Consider the following 18,167-nt stretch of genomic DNA (forward strand, 5'->3'; position numbering starts at 1 on the left):
TTACAGAAGTAGCAATGTTAATTTATTTTGATGCAGAGATTTACTCCATATGCTCTCAAGGCCTGCCTAAAAATTTCAGAAACAAGCATTGAATTAAAAGGTCAGGAATGAAAGTGGGAGATTCATTATCTTTTCAAACTGAAAACAGAATGCCCAAGTGAAAGTAGAATATCTGATTTTCCCCTTTGTCTTTGTATCATTGTTAGTAATTAGGGTGAACAAAAAAATTGCATAGGTGAGAAGAACCTGGCATTGAAGAATTTAGTCTAAAAGTAAAATATACTTTCCTAAGGCACATCAGGTCATCCAAGTTATGACTAGTGCTTGATACCACTGAGTGAATACATCATGAAATACTTCCTGTTTATGGCTTTATTTTTACTTTAATATAATTAATGGGTATGGCTGTGAAGTTGTTTAGTTGTATTTGTGTTGTGATTCAAATGCTCTGAGTGTGATAATGTACTTTGATCTTACAGAAATGGGAATATAAAGCACAATAATAGCAAAATCAAATTTCCTATAGTTATTTTAATATCAATGTTTAAATTATTTAATGGTCTAAATATTTAAATTTAGGAGATCAGAATGAGGGAATTGGGGACGACTTCACAAAATTATTTTAAAGGGAAATTCTGAAACTTTTCAACCAGCCAACTGTTAGCTATGCTATAATTTACAATGGAATAACCCTCAACATAAGAGTCCTAGAAGAATGCTGAAGTCTTAAAGTTTAGACATTAAGAAAAAATAAGGTATCTTTAATAACAGAATGGAGAAATATATAGATTCACCATATATAGTACCTCTGGGGAAAATCATTGCTATACTATGGAGAGTTGAAGTTGGAATATCTTCAGTGAAGTCAGTGCTTTCTGCTAAGCTGCATCAACGTTACCAGCTGAGGTTCTGATCCATGACATCTAAATACTGCCTGCGTTTGCAAACCCCATGATGGTCACTGATTACATGTAGTCTAAATCTTCCCACTGTAACTTCTGCTCAGTATTGTGTTTTCTTTCATCTTAATTTCCTCTTCTCCATGGCTCTGCGCTCTTTTTAGCAGTTGCTCAACTGTTTTGTTGTGAGGGGGCTGCACCTCTGTATTAAGCAAAATGATTCTTGTCTAGTTTTTGAAGTTAGAAAGTAAAGTCCAAGAATTCTGGTATATGAAACATAACCATTGTATCATGACTATTGTGATTTCTTTTACATTTTTAAATTTTTAGATGAAAATTCAATTGTCATCCAGTCTTTTAGGGCGAAGAAAGAACATAGGCAACACTTGGTAGTTTGTCACATGTGCCCTGCAAACAGGCTCTTAATCCACAGTCACCTAAGTATATAAATTTCCCAACACACAGAGCTGCACATACTATGAAAAAATATCAGGAGCAATGACTGCAGGAAGGAAAACGTAGTAATAGTTTGATGCTTTTTAAAGAATATGTAGTAGTGCAGGCAAAGCACGAAGAGCACTTCCTTTCTCAGGCTGGGGCAATTTTAAGGAAACTATTCGGGGGAGCACTCAAAGATTTCTCTCCTGAAATTATCCTGGAGTAGTGCTCCATACTGTTTAGATCCCTCAAATCATTATATATATATATATACATATACATATACATATATATATATATATAATATGTCTAGAATCCATTCTCTGATTCTGTTGATATATTCCACTTCCATGTCCTGAATTTTCATACTAGCAAAAATGCCAAATCGTCTATGGGTCAGACAAGATCAGTTATTTTCGTACTGTACCACAGAGTCTCCATTGTAAGATGCTGCTCTTTCTGAGCTCCATTTTACTTTAAGATGCCACAGACTTCTAAACTAAACATTAAGTCTAATTAGATACAGAGAATATGATAATAATTGTATATATTTATGTATAAATGAATTATCAGAATTTTGGTATTTAAGTAGTTTAGCATCTCCAAAGTTTCACATTGTTTTCTCAGTGAGGAGAGGCTCCCAATTTTCTATATGTGAAGGAACCTAATGTTCCAGTATTGTATCAAAGATACCATTCTGGTTTAAGCAAGAATGCGTCTGTCTTTTCTGGTATCTACTTGTCATTCAAATAACTGATGGTATTAGTCTTTACAAAGATGAAAAACTTTAAGGAATTTTTAGAAAAGTTTGAAGAAAAGTCATAAATGTTTGTTAAACAGAAATTCTGTTAATACTGTAATTTTTTCCTGAAGGACCACGTACTCTATAAGGTGACTCGAATATCAGGAATCACAAACTTGAAGATAACTCCCAGAGAACATAGATTAAAAGTGAGTGGAAAAAGCAGTCAGAACTATTGAAACACGCTTAAGGTAGAAATATAAGCTAAAAATACTACACAGTAATTGCAAATTGTTGACATGATTCTACTAAAATTCATATATAGGGTGTTACTTAAATTCAGTTTTGATATACATATAACTTCCATATTAGGTCAGTATGCTTTAGAATTAAATGTATGGAAGTTTTTTTTCTGTATAACTTCAGCACAGCTGAAGGTCACTTGTCAGAAACAAGATTTTAAATAAAGCTTCCTAAAAATGGATAGATGCACCATTTTGGCAAGAGGAAGGAGCAGAGGAAAATAGAACATTGCTGAACCTTTTTGAAAACTGGAATAATGGAGGCTCAATTGCCCCAAAGTAAGAGCAAACATAAAAATCACTCAATATTAGATTTGCAGACCTCTTCCTCTGTTTCTGTTCTAATTCAAGAAATATATTAAATGTTAAACAGTTCTTTCTGACTTTAAAAACATTTTTATTACCACACTGGTAAAAAATCTGTGGTAGTTCTCAATTTACTAGAAGAAACTGATATATAGAAATAGGAGAACTAACGTCACGCATAAGCATTTGCCCCTGGGAAATAGGTGCTCAGATGGAATATGGCCATTTTGAGACCCAGAAGTACATTTTTGTGACCCACACTGTCTAGGTTAACATCAGAGAGCTCAAGTTGTTTAAGGGTACTGCTCTAGCACTTAAAAGGATTGCATTTAGCCCAGGGTGGGAATATCTGGCATGTTGAATGTATACATCAAATGTATATATCAAATCAATGTATTTCTCATGTTACTCTTTCAATTTGGCCATTTATTTCACTTACAACTAGTAACAATTTAAAAATATATATTTAAAGAAGAGAAAAAAAGTCCTATTTATTTTAAATATGTGGGGGTTTTACACCTGAAATATAAAACAATGAGCAGTAAAAATTTTGTCCTTTGCCTTTATTGTTAACATGTAAACTAAATTAATGAAAACAATTCTGTATCTTAAAGATTGAGCAGGGCTTATTTTACAATAAAGTTGGACTCTACATATATATATATTACCTTTTTGAGTCAACAGAAAGTGTAGAAATGATGAGCAACATTAAAACAACCTAAAATGCATCTTGAATTTCCACCATACCTTACCCATGAGGTTAAGCCTTGTACACTCACTGCAGTTAGTGCTTGTAATTGGTCTTTTAAGGAAACAATCATACATTTTCAAAGGACTGGGTTAGGTTAGCTGCCCTTTTCCAGGTCTGCTTTTCATATGCTGTAAGATAAATGGAATATGATGCATCATTAGGTCAGCTGAACTCAGGAGTCCTGTAAATTAAGGGTTTTCCACACTAAGGAATAATATGTCCTTTGGACAGCAAGTGAGACGCATGAACTTCTGATTCTCAGTTCTGCCTCTAGTCTATGCAAATAACAGTACACAATTAGCTAAATTATAAACCTGTCTCTGTAAAAACATTAAAGCCATCAAGCTACTAAACAAGTGCTTTGAATTGTTACCAATAACAAATAGATATTACAAAAAATTTAACTAGTTTACTGAACACTACAATTTAGTCTTATCTTCCTGTAGATTAATACAGTATCATTTTCATTCTCACAGTTCCTGTGTGCAATAATATGCAACTTCTTCCTTACTTTCAAATTTGATTTGTAGTGTTGTGAAATAAATTTTACAAAAGCAAAATATAGCAAAGATAGTATGTTCCTATGTAAATTGAAGCAGTATAACAGGGAATGTTTTGGGTAGATTTTTTTTTTTTTTTGATAGCTATCACTTCAGGTTATTTTTTTTTAATGCATTTTCTATCAGTAATTATTGGAGAGTTGGTAATAAAAGGTGAGAATTTAGAGCAGTTTCAGTAGCATCTGTGGTTTCAAACAAACAAAAACAAATAGAAATTAGTGTTCTGCTGTCTTGTAAATAAGAAAACCAGCATATTATTTTTACAGATAATTCTGTACTTTGGCATCTGAAGATATAGCATCTGTGAGTCAATGTTGCATGTGAACACATGTTCTGAATTGAGACAAAGAGTTTCTTGGCCACTTTTTTGGCTGTTTTCATTAGATGGAAAGACAGTTTTATAACTTCACAGACATAAATGAAAAGGATTTTCTGTATGCTAGTAGCTGGTAAGTCTGAATTGCTTCTATTAGGAAAAATAATCTGTTTCTTTACATGTAATTTTCGCAAGAGGTGACAATAAAAGAGGTGGTATGAGTTAACTTCAGTGACAAAGTATGCTATCTATTAAATAAGGAGTAGCTTTGTATTTATTATAATCAATTTATCCTCTTTTTTTTTTTTTTTAAATATAGATATCTTTTTAAGATTATGTACAAGATAGATCTCATTAGCTTGTTAAATTGCTGTAGATGATAAAATAAAGAACAAAACTACCAAACTATACATCCAATTGAAAATGAAGGAATTAGTTGAAAAATAAGATTTGGCCACTACGTTCATTTATGCTAGATAATAGGTGCTAGTAACTCTTGAGATAGGGGCAATAAGAAGCTACTGCTTTTGTTCTTAATCTTGTTCCTGTCCCTATAGTATGATCCCTCGGTTTTGTTTTGTTTCTTTGGTTTTCAACATGTGAATTTTTAAGTAACCAGGTTCGCAGATTTTTAAACTCGAATTTCAAGTGTCTTTAATATACCGGAGGTGAAGTAATAGAAATGGTTGTTGTTCACTTAGGTCTTCAAGATTCTGTTACACCTAAGAGATGTTTGCTCCTGAACTGAATAGTTTTCAATAGGAGCTTCAGAGCACTTAATGCTTGACACAGTTTTCATTATTTTACAGAATTGAGTTTTCCAATAGTCCTCAGTACGAGATAGATGTAGTTCCTTCTAGTTTTTATTTGGTAGACTCTTGCATTAAAGCTGTGCAAAACCCTCTTTTTTCACCATGCAGTGCAGGCTGGAGGAGCTAGCTGCAATTCAGAGCAAACTAGCACTCAAATAATTTCACCCATGTTCTTTACTACTCCTGCACAACACAAACATCATCCAAGGAAGCTATGCATATGCATATAAAGGAATCACTTGATGTTAATACTTAAATATAGTTTCCATTAACCTATATCCTGTTTGCTTTGACTTCAAAAAGGGCAAATTGGGATTTCTACTATAATGGAGTTTCCTAGATTTTGAAATACTACTGTATTTAGTATTTCTCTTTTTATGTTACCTGGTTAAAAAAAAAAAAAAAAAAAAAAAAGAATTTTGCAAGAGAAGGCTTATATTAAATTGCTTAGTTTATTCTCATGAGATTCTGAAAAAAACACTTTTGTATATCTTTGGATGACAGTATATGAAAATATACTATGTCCTTTTTTATATATAAATCACAGAAAATTCATTTTCTGATTGCAATCATATTTAGACATATAAAGTTATTTTACTTTCAATATTCTCCTTTAAGATATATGAAGTAAACTGCATTTAAAAAAAAAAAAAAGTATCACTTTTTACATATTTCCATTAGTTCCCTTTAATATCTATCTATATCAATATAAATATAATTTGATTTTTGTTAGACTTCATAAATATATTGACATGACATACCTGTAACACTGAACATGAAGCTTCCAATGCAAGAGTTTGTACATAGTCCATACCCAAATGTCACCATTATTTCATTTAAAAGATCCCAGCATGTCTACCTCATGATCGCTATAAACTCTATAGTACTGAAATACGTCAACACTTTTTCTTGCTATATTCATTAAAATTAAGCACCCTTACCCTACCCCATCTGTAAACATCAAGTCAATTGGAGCTAGCACATTTCCCAGTCAGCAAGCAGTATTGTGAATTTTATCTTCTCTTGCAGAAATCAATTCGTCTTCGTTGCAGCAGATGAAATTTCTTGTAACACCTCTGCAGGTAACAATCATTGATACTTCTTGATGCATCCATCCAGGTCTCAATATCCTTTTTCACATGCTGCATTTAATCGTAAGAGAAAGCATAGGAAAGTCCATAATATAAATTTTTGGAATAGCTTCATTAATTTGTAGTTTGAGTCTTTAGGTTCTGCCATATAAAAGACATTAGGTTATTTTGCTGACTTTGGTGTTTTATTTTCAGTTTAAATATTATGTGGCCTAGAAAAATAAGGATATGTTAAGCCTTCTCATAAAAACGTAATGTGCAGTACAATCAAGATTGTGACTTAAAAAGTCAAAACAAAACAAACTAATGAAAAGAGTAAGTTAGGTAGAGATAGATCTATGTAGGACATTGTAAGTGCTATAGATTTAACAGTTTTCTTTTCAACTCTTTGGGGGCAAATATTGCCCACAAGGGTACTGCAGACCCTAAAGCACTCACAAAGTCTATCCTATGGATAAGATAGTGGGAGAGAGGGGTCTGTGTCCCCTCTGTGATCTGTGTTACTAGATCACTCTCTAGTAAGTAAAAAGTCTTATCTACTTTGCTGGTATACTGTCATGTTGGGTACAGAAGAATTAAAAATGTTTTCAAAAAGTATTTACTACTGGTAATTTATAAATATAAAATATGATAAAATATGTGTCAAGGGATTTAATGTCTTTTAAGTAATAGATGTTGAACAATCTTAGTCTTAATACAGGTAAGGATGATGTTATGTCGCTACGTAAGAAGTCAAAAGCCAAAATAATTAGTAACGGTGTTGGGCCGTATTCTGCTGATAGCGTTACACAAAAAAATCTGCTGAGTTCATGGAGCTGTGTGTATTGAAGGATGAAAGGATATATAGTGTGAACAAAATGTTGGTATTAAGAAATGTTTATTTATACAGAGTTGTACATTAACAGATATAAAGGTGATGAGTTTTCTGCTTATCCTAGAGTGACCTACAGCGAAACAAATAAAAAACATGTATTTATGAAAAAGAAGACCATAGCTAAAGCCACAATACGCTGAGATTGTTATAATTTGTATGGTAGCCACAGCATTTTTGGTAATCTGAAAAGTTCTTCCTTTTTTAAAAAATAAAAAATGAATTTTTCAGAGTCCCGAATTATTAGCAGAATACATTTTGAGAACATTTGACACTTTCTTGTTCTCACTAGATTTGTATTTTGGCATTCATTTATTTCACCTGTGCTTCCTATTCTGTTCTGGATTATAGTGAGCTGACTACTCATTAGACTACTAATTTATAAACCAATGCCTTACTAAGTAAGTATGCAGAAACTCATTTTAGCAACTTTTGAACTTGGAATTCTTGACAGAGACATGTGGTGAGACATGTGGTCTTTAATAATTTTCTTGTCCTGAAAACAATTCCCTCTTTTACAGAGTGAACCCTTCTAAGCATTAGTTATACCTGTAGACATTTTCTTCCTCAGTTCACACAGAATTCAAGTATCCAAGACTATACTATACATATGCTGTAAATCACTACTCTGGAATTCCAGTCAATAATATAATATATTTGTTCATCAGTAAATTCAGTGGACTGTACACAGAAGAAAATGGACTTTTGTGTATATTTACTAGAACTTTTCAGTTTACCAGTAAATTACTGGTAAATTGTTATAAATTTACCAGTAATATTTTTATATATTTAAATATATTTATTATAAATTAAATTATTGAATTGTTGCAATAAATAGGGTGTTTTTGTTAGGTATGTTCTTGACAGTATGATAAATATTAATGATAGGTAACTGTAGGTGCCTTTTTTATTATATGATCAAACGGAGCAACCCTGTATCTTCTGTTCCTTGTATATTTAAAGGACTTCTGGCTATATTAAAAAAAAAAATCATACTCTGGCCCATATTTCTGTGTGGTACAAATTGCCAAAATTGTGTTTGGTATTTCAAATCAGTAGGCTGCCTTTGAACTAATTTGTTATTTAATGTTCTGTGTTTTAATACATGAAGTAAATATAGATTCATAATTTTTCAGAACAGCAGCTGACAGTCATGTGTTTTTTCAGATGCATGCAATACACCTACGATTCAATTTTATATGCTAGTAGTGCTTCTAAACTCAATTACAGTAATTCAAGTGATTTAAGATGAAGGTTCTGATAATGTGCTCAATGTTTGAAATGTGAGTATATACACATTTGTATTGTTTCCTTGTAAAGAATATAAGTGTTTGTAGATTTCAGATAATAATAAAACAAATAAGTTTTTGGTTGGAACTTTACCATCAAATAGAAATGGGAAGTCTTGGGTGATTTTGCTGATAATAATCACTCATCTCTTCCTAATGCTTTAACATTTCTGCCAGAGGACATATAACCATCAACTACATGACATTATTTTTCCTAGTTTAGGAAATTAAGTAATCTTGAAAACCAAAATGAAAGGCTATTGCCAATGTGTCAATATACATGTTTCTATTTCTGTATGTGTATTTATTCTTGCGTGAATATTATACACAGGAAAGACATGCTAGTGTGTGACAGAGGGATCCTTTCATGGGAAATTTTAAAATATTTTGCTTTTGCATCCAGTGCATTTTGAAGCTAAAAATAATTACTCTTCAGAAGAGAAGTTTTGTGCTTCTGGGATAGATCTTCTCTGGCAGGCATGATTAAAGAGTATGCAGACCTAAACTAGATCAGAGGTAGGGAAACTATCTGAAACCTGCTTTCAGTTTGATGATGGAATTTTAAACAAGGATCTCTGAAGAATTTCCTCTAGCAAAACTCTGACAATGGTTATATTAGAGGAGAATTAATCCTGAGTTTTCTGCCTGATGGAAGCAAAATGGATCTTAGCCTATCAGTCTCCTTATAAATCAGAATGAAACCCAGAGTAAACTTATGGTTTATTTACATGTTGGTTAGAGAACATTTTTCATTTTGAATCTTTAATATTTTTAATGATTTTTTCAATATGTTCAGTACATATTTTTTTATTTTAAGTTTTGTAAGGTCAAAATTCATAGTTTATAAAGAAAAAAATATTTTCTAGTGTCTTTACCAAGTTCATTCTAGGATGTACCTGCGTATCGCATTTTATAATTTTTGTGTTAAAATGGAACAGGATCATTATTCCGTATTTACACCACTCTTAAAATCCAGTGTGACATTATTTATATATATCAACACAGCTGATATTATTTTTTCTCCCAAGTGTATATACAATTTATGATTTTGAGATAACAGAGACAAAGGAAAAGGTATATGTAAGCCTGAATTTGAAATGAAGTATGGTAAAAGTGGATATAATATATGTCCAATTGTAACTGTGTTTATTTATATAAAATTTGAGCAGAGTAATCCCTAGGAGGTGGGATAGTGTGTGTGTGTGTGTGTGTGTGAAAGAAATGTGTTATAAAGCTTTAGAAGTTGATAGTCCTGCATTAAGTTTTTGGCCTCCATTTGGAGGAAGAAACACTCTCCAAAACAAATATTCTGAAATGTTCAATTTTCAATTTAGGAAAAACATGTCATAAAAAAGGCAGTGTGAAGAGGCAAACATTAATACTATCAAAATAGTTTGAAAAAAAATATTGGCAATTTTTAATTAAGGCAATTGCTCAAGTCATGGCAATTTTCCTGTATACTACCTGTCAACGTTAACACTACCACAAATTTAAGTCATGAAACAATAGCAGATATGGATATACTTCTTTAAAAGCAAATTAATATTTGACAAAGTGTTTAGAATGGGTAAGGTACCTGTTGTGGTCTACCTCTGCTATGTATGTACATAAGTAATTTTTTCTGGTCAAATTTTGCCATACATCCTTGCATACATCTCATTGACATATTAGGTTTCTGGTAGGAGACTTTGATCACATTGTACTCTTTCAAATGAATTTCCAAATGGTAGATATTATACAAGCTGCTTTGGAAAAAATGCAGTTTTAGGGAGGTTTGCATCAGCCTTTTTGAATTATTGTGTAAAGACATAGGTTCAGTAGTGAGAGGTTTCTTTCTTAGTATCATTGCCTATGGGATTGTTTTCATTTCATGAAGCAATTTAGGAAAATAACCATTTTCTACAAAATGCTTTTATTATTATGTTAATCTCTTCCACTAATCAGATGAATTAAAAAAAATAAGATGAAGGAGCATTTGTAAGGTCTTTATGCTAGCATTTATTTAAGTCTCTACAGGTTTTCCCTGTGAAAAAATAGCAGATACTGAAGTTTTTGCACTGGAAAAACTATGGAATGTTGTACTAATGCACATTATTAAATTTCTATAAATTCAAGTGTCCTTTTTGTTGGTGCTTCAAACTTCCCTTTACTGCTGCTGTAAATAGTGCTTACATGGAATTCTTTTTGTTACTGCTGTTACTGCTCTTAGTAGTTGTGTGGTAAAGATGTTCAGCTATTGGATCAGTTGATAAAAAACAGTAAATGCTTTGACTATTCTCTGCTCTTTCTTAAAATTTGATTAATTCCTTTTCTCACTGACTGAAAACACTGGCAGACCTTTTTGGCATCTTTGTCATTATCTCTTTGACAGCTTGCCTTCCCTACGCTTACAGTTCTAGGTCAGTTCACATGGCTAGTCAATTGTGACAACACGACAAGATTAAGAAAAGCTGAGTTTCTGTGATTTGTAAATGGAGGATTTGCAATGTGAAGTTCCTTTGATAAACAGAAATAGTGAATAATCCGTGTTTGCCCTCAACAAGTGCATATAAGCATGTGTGCGTTCCCTGTATTTTTATTTATTTTTTACTATTATTTAATGAAACAAACAGATTTTTTTTTTCTCATAGACTGAAAGCAGGACACATGAAAGGTGGTTTGTGTGTGTGCTGTATGTATGATTATATAATAGTAAATTAAATAAACAAGGATTCAGTATGAATATCATGAGGTTATTATATATAACATTTAAAACATTAAACAAAAATGTTATTGTGTACTACTGAACTTTACACACAAGCAAAAAAGACTGCTTTAGAATGTAATGTAAGAATTGTCTGGTGTATTTGTTACTGAACTAGATCAGAATTTATTTAGGGTTTATTGCCACAAAATATAACAGCAGCAGTAGTAGACAAATGCTGTACAAATTAAAAAATAAAAATAAAAATGCTTGTTTTCCTTTGAAATACAACAGTTTGTGTCACCTGATGGCAAGGTGTCACCTGATGGCAAGCCTCAGTTTGCCCAGTGGCTTTTTATTTTGGTATATAAATTAAGTCTCTTTTTATTGAAGAGAGGTTATACAAAAAGGTGCTGTTGGTAGCACATAATTACTTTGCCTTTTTATGTAAATATCAAGTGCAGACTTGAGTGGAATCTGCCTTTGTCCATTTGTAAATCCTGACAGCAAGACTGAAATTTGAGACAGAGCTTTTAAGCTGTGGTTTGTCACTGGGGTTGTTACATAGTACTGATTCAGGGCCAGCTCAGGAGGGATGTCACCTGTGCTGCAGTTTGTTGCATTTCTGTATTTCTGCAAATTGACTGATATCAATCATATTTTTTTAAATGTTTAACAAGGTGGCAGCTCAACTTTGGATGACGGTAAACATATAACAGACTTCAAAAAAAGCTGTAGGTTGTCATTCAGAAATAAAAATTAAAATCATGTCTGAACACCAGTGATGGAAATTTCTGCAAAGGATGCATCAATTAGCAATAATTAGTAAGCCAATTAATAATGGGCCAAATTCATTATCTGGCCAAATTCAGATATTACATAAACAAAATCAAGAGCTGGAAATTCTTCCCTGCATATAGATAAATCTGAATAGGCTTTTAAAATTTCTTCTGGCTCCAACTGGAAGAAAAATGTAGACTGCTTCTAATGTTATCACTAATGTATTTACAAAGATCCCTTGTTGAAATCATTCATTATCATGATATATTATTATCATGATTTTTAAATTATTATTATTATGATCATTTATTATCATTATAGACTATGGTCACTTTTTATCTCTGTGAAAACCTAGGAATGTTAATGCTATACTAACAGGAAATCCTGCATGGTCTTCAATATATACAGGAGGTTACCACTGCAGTATACCTTGAAGATTCGCTATTTCATTGTGCTATGTCTGTCTATACATCTTCCCAAGTCTTTTTCTGCTGCACATCACAATACTGTAAAGCATTATCAGTAGTGGAAGAGGAAAATTATATGCAAAGGAATATTTTATGCTCCTGCAGAATTATCTTAATGTTTGGTATTATGCATTTAAAACTTTTCGTAGTGGATTTTAACATTTTTAACTTTTACAATCAAGGAAAATGACTGGAAACTGTTTTTATCAGCAGTTTTCAAACTTTTTCCTCAGAATTAAGTAAAAACTTAGGACAGACTTCTTTCCTCATTTCCTTATGAGCTATTTAGAGAGACTCATTGCTTACTTACATGACTTAAATGCCTAAAGTTATTTGGTATTAATATCCGAAAGTATTAAAAATATTTGGCTGCAGATGCCTTGGACACCATAAGCTGATAAGTAGAGAATTTTAAGTGAAAGGACAACCACTGCTGCACAGTGATGACCAACTGAGGTTAAAATACTGCAATATGTTATGTAACTGGTGTGGATACAAAGGAGCTCCTGCTGCTGTCACCTGGTTTTGGTATCATAATAGTCATGTGACCAAGAGAAAACACAGGTTGGTTAGCTACTGGAATCATTTATCTGGATAAGGCCAGGTAACTTGCTTTCCTTGTATTCCTTCCAATGCTTCACTGAAATCTTCATGTCTTTTGTCTACAATTGTATTGCAATTCTGCATCAAGGTCTAATGGAGGAAATATTTGGATTGCCCTTTTTATGCCAGCTGTGAACAGCAAGAGGCACATCCTGCAATAGAACTCATTTTCTAGGTGAACTGTTAGGGTAGGAATACTGAACCGCTCTGCATTGTATTCTACCTTTTCTTACCTAGCTAAGGCTAACTTGTTCAGTTGCCTTTTTGTAAAATTTAGTAATAAGTGGAAATACTAGTATTTGTGTAATTTAAGTTTATACTTTTTGAAGACTCAACACATAGAGGTTTGAAGAAGCAGCAATTTTATGATTTGATTGTTCTATTAAAATCAAAGCTAGTAAATGGGTAATATTGTGAAGAGTTAGAAATATGAGCTTCCTAGAGGATACATATGCATTGCTTGTAATATGGAAAGCAACAAGGGAAGAGATCATGCAGTTAGTTTGTTATATTATTTTCAGTTTTAATTTTTACTTGATCACTGGCTGAGGTAGTATCAAATTTTTAACTTCTGTTTTTATATGATAATGGAATCATCAATTTCTGCAGTTCTTCTAGCAATATCTAGTCTTGAAAAGTGGGGGGAAGTGATAGTATTCAGAAATGTATGCACATCAGATCCTTTAAGAAGTTTAAAAAATATATCTCATTTTATGATTTTTAACAACAGAGGAAAATGTTTTAACTTGTTGTATACTTTATAGTGTGATTTTTTTCTTTATTAATGTTGTCATTAAACTCTATAGTAGATGTGTTATTAAAGATCTTCCAACTGTCTCCAGTGAGTATCAGATTGTCTGTCCCAGATGTATATGAAAATACAACCACAGCAACAAAGAACTAAAAAACCTAATTAGAGAAAGGCAAAAAATTAGAGAAAGGCAAACCTTCCCTATTTTTAAGAGTCTCTAGTAATACCTATTACTGATGACTTAAAGAAAGAGATTCAATTTCAAAGGCACTACTAAAACGAATGTCTCTCGGTTACCATTTTTAATTCTTTTTTTTTTTTTTTTTTTTCTGTTTGTGCAGTGGGCAAAACAAAATACCCTTTTATATAGTATTTGAGCAATTTTAAACCTTTTACAGAAAATCATTGAAAAAAATGACACATAACCTGAGTAGAGAAGACCATATGAGGATTTATTTTTTGGTAAAGAGTTTGCTGCTATAATGCTACAAATGTTAGCATTGCAATGATGATTTTTTCCCCCCAGTATTTCCCAGTAAGGTGTTGGTCAAGCTACTTAAAAACCAGTGCCAGTAAAACTAAATGCTAGCAAATATTATGTTTTTTCATGCTGTGTCCTGAATACTTGTTCTAGACATACTGAAAAATAGTGAAACTTACCTCATTCACATTACTGGTGCATCAAAATTGTTCATCTGTTGTGTTCCTGAGTAAAGAATTTGTAAGTGCACATAACAGTACTGATACATTGATTTAATATTCTGTAAGATGCATAGATAATCACCTCAACTATGAAGTCATTGTAAAAACTTTGCCATTTACATGTTCTAAATTTTAGTAAATTGTTTACCTAGAATGAATATTCCCAGGGTAAGTTATCACAAAGCATTTAAATGCCACTAATTTAATGAGAAAAAAGTATGCTGGCATAATAGTGACTAAATGAACCAATGACTATGTGACTATACTAGTTTACTGATTTTTCAGTGTGACAATATAGTTTAAATCTGTGTTATTTTCAGCATGAAAATCAGAATCTATTCTGCTAACCTTATGAGCTTCTAAATTTGGTGTCATGCAAGGGCGTGTTTAAAAATTAGCATTTAAAAAGAAACCTACTTGCTTTAAGTTTAAGCTGACACTGTTCCTTTCCTCTGTGGAAATGAAATTTATTAATCATAATAAAACCATCATATTCTGAAGGTAGAGGTCACCCTGAGGAGGAAAAAGTCTGTTCGTCACAGAGGAATTTCAATTCATTTTTCCCAGATAATATCTGAGCATGGATTCTCTCCCCTTTGGAAATATATTCTTCCATGGTTGTGCTTATATGTATCAAGTGTATGTAGGAGGTTGCAAGACAGAGAATTTTGCAATTTAATTTTATATACTTTATTTTCTTTCAGAGAAGATTTAGAAGATTATTTTTTTTTTTTTACATTTTATTACATAGAATCATAGAATCATAGAATATCCTGAGTTGGAAGGGACCCTTAAGGATCATCAAGTCCAACTCTTGACACCGCACAGGTCTACCCAAAAGTTCAAACCATGTGACTACATGTTTACATTACACACACATTCAAGTGGGATTCCAATAAAGATAAAGGAAGAATTAGGAATGTTTCGTATTTTAAAAAGAATACAAACTTTACTGGTTCTGAAATACCATTTTTATGCTAACATAACAGTACAAACTTCAGCATTCTCTTAATGTAAATGTAAAACATTATTTTTAAGAAGCAGGGATTAAGTTAGGTCACAATTTTTACATTAGGATTACTTCACCACTCTTTTGTTTTAAGGAAGAATCATAGTTTAAACAATAGGATGAAAAATACTGACTTGGCACAGTCATCTGGTCTTTTTTTGGAAATTGCTTAATATATTTATTTATCCATATGTTCCATCTTGTCCGGATTTCAGTAAAATATTGAGGTAACAAGTTTAACCACTGTTACCACGACTGTTTATTATACCACTTGCTCATCACTTCAGTGATGATTTAGGTTAAATATAAACCTAATTTAATAAAGCTTGAGCAATATGTTGTACGCTCCTACTTAGAAGAACCCCTTGCATTTTGGCCACTTAATCCTTTGCCATGGGTGACCCACTATGCTCTCTGTTTTGTGGGGCACTATTACATAGTTGATTATGCAGCAGTAAATGGGGATCAGAGTGGTGAGGAAAAAAAAAGTCACAGTAAGTCCCATTGTAGTTAATGGCTTGCACTACACCAAAACTAATGTGATTCTTACAGTTCTAAACTTACAGTCCTTCCTTAGCATTACAGTAATACCAGATAATCAGAAAACAAAACAAAACAAAACAGTATGTTTGGAAAATATACCAATTCCTGTTGCTTTAAAAATAAGTCATGACTTTAAAGCATGTATAATAGTATAATAGTACTTACAATTCATCCTCCATGTTACTAGGGATATGAAGGAAATGTATAGAGCTGGAAATAAGTCTAGATTTAAATTAATTATTTCGCCTTTCTAGATATTTTCTTACATGAGATTTGACTTGAGAGAATTAGAATCATAATGATTTTTAAAATGGATTCTCGGACTTTAAAATGGGCATAAGCATACAGAGGAAAATAAGGTGTCTTTTTTACTTCAGTGGAGATGAATGAGAAATACATTCTGTTATTTCAAATGGCCCATATCAATTGGGTATTTTCACCATCAAAGCTAAGTATTTTAAATTTCTAAATATTACAATGCTTACATCCCAATGTGGAAGGTTACCAGGGTTATGCTCCTTCCAACCAAAGAGGCTGCAGAGTATGCAGTCACTGTCAAACCTGAACTAAGAACTCTTTTTTTCTCAAAGGATCAAATATATTTCCAAAGATAGGCATTTATGGATACCAGCATTTAAATAGAATTTATATATAAATTTCATCCTTCACTTACCAGTATATTGGATGCAAAAAAGAAAATAGTGTGTTTTATACAAGTCTTTTATGAATATTTTTCTGAGTTTTAAGGCTATAAAGTATAAAATTATTGCCCATCCCTGCTTCCCCTTGCTATTCATGTCTATCTTCAATAGCTATGAGGCCCTCTCTGGTAAAATCCAAAGAAAACATGCACAAGAAACTGAGCCCACATTCATGAACTTGTAGTACTTCCATAGTTTCAATAGATTAATTCCTTTTTAATGTATTACCCATTAATAGAAAATTGAATTTACTGAGTAAACAAGATAGTACAACTGAAGGCATTTAGCCACTATGGTTTTACTTTGTAGTGAAACATGCAGATTTTGCTATGGAATACTTTATAGGGAGATAATGTATGATTTGCATTTACTCAAAATTTCCATTAAAAATAATAGGAAGTTTGCCCTTGAAATTTAACACAGTACGTGGATTTAGACTCATAAAGATAAAAGGATAACAGATGCCACAAAACAGTTTTACGTTTTAATATTAAGTTAAAATGCCATGGAAATATTCCACTTTAAACCTTTAAGTCTGGGACAGAGAAAAGGAGAGGAGCTATTCATCTTAGGTACTTCAGAACATGTTTGCCAAGAGGGTCCAGAAATGCCTGTTCTTCAGAATGGCCAAGTCCAGAGATTTGGGTCTATTTGTAAAAATGTTGTTAGGGCTGTTTGTAAAAATGGCGATCCTTCTTGATGACCTGTGTAAAATGCTCAGGATTAAAGCAAGAGTGAGCAGTAAAGCTCAACTCCATACAAGACAGGTTTTAGAGAACTGCACTGATAGCACTCTGTTGCTGGAAAAAATGGCCTACTACCAAGTATCCTCCTACCAACCAGTGCACACTTTGAAGTTTGTATTTACTGAACTTTATTCTACTTTTTTTTTTTTTTAATATATTTTATTCAGATGTGGTTATATATCCTTGGAAAAGGCAAAACATATCACCTGCAAGTCTGTGAGCCTGAGGTTGGTTGGGTAGTTAGAGGCGTTCATGTAAAGTCTGCCTTGTCAGAGCTGTATCCTCTTGCTTTTAGATAGTGCAGCAGGTGAGGGATTGCATATGCTGTGGAAACATTCCTTTCTCTTTTCCCTCAGCTGATCATTTAGCTAATCAGATGGTGAAGGAACAAATGCATGAGATAAAAAGAAAAAAACAAGTGTTCATTTGTATCCAAAAGCTAAGATAACTATAAAGAATGAGACTACTCTGGGATTGCTGATCACATGAGGTTAAAAATAATGATTTTTGAGAGAGAAATCAATGATACTACTAAAATTAACTTGCTTATTAATTTAGCCCTTCTATGCAAGACACTACTATAATTTTTGTTTTTGTTATATATGACACCTGAGATCAAATTGAAATTATTTGATTACAGGAAAACATTAGACATTCAAAGAAACCTGTATTTAGATAATATGTATCTCACTAATGGTAACTGCATTCAGACTTGGACTGTGAAGCAAAGCTATATATCTCAAGTTGAAGAGGGCTGGGCCAGCAAATTGACCAGGTATACATGCAAAGAAGCTTTGAATTAACT

At 32.4% G+C, this 18,167-nt stretch overlaps 1 protein-coding gene across 40 annotated transcripts in view; it reads left to right on the top strand.

The window, feature by feature from the left end:
* Positions 1 to 18,167, top strand: part of RBFOX1 (RNA binding fox-1 homolog 1) — an 895,957-nt gene that overhangs the window by 872,701 nt on the left and 5,089 nt on the right. For 7 of the 40 annotated variants that reach the window (XM_072023681.1, XM_072023700.1, XM_072023695.1 and 4 more), the window contains one exon: positions 6,156 to 6,208. The exons of the other annotated variants lie outside the window; for them this stretch is intronic. In XM_072023681.1, coding sequence (XP_071879782.1) covers positions 6,156 to 6,208 — 53 coding nt within the window. The remainder of the gene's footprint in view (positions 1 to 6,155; positions 6,209 to 18,167) is intronic. 40 annotated transcript variants of the gene reach the window in all.

This window comes from Anas platyrhynchos, chromosome 15 (genome assembly GCF_047663525.1).
Source record: "Anas platyrhynchos isolate ZD024472 breed Pekin duck chromosome 15, IASCAAS_PekinDuck_T2T, whole genome shotgun sequence".
NCBI lineage: Eukaryota > Metazoa > Chordata > Aves > Anseriformes > Anatidae > Anas > Anas platyrhynchos.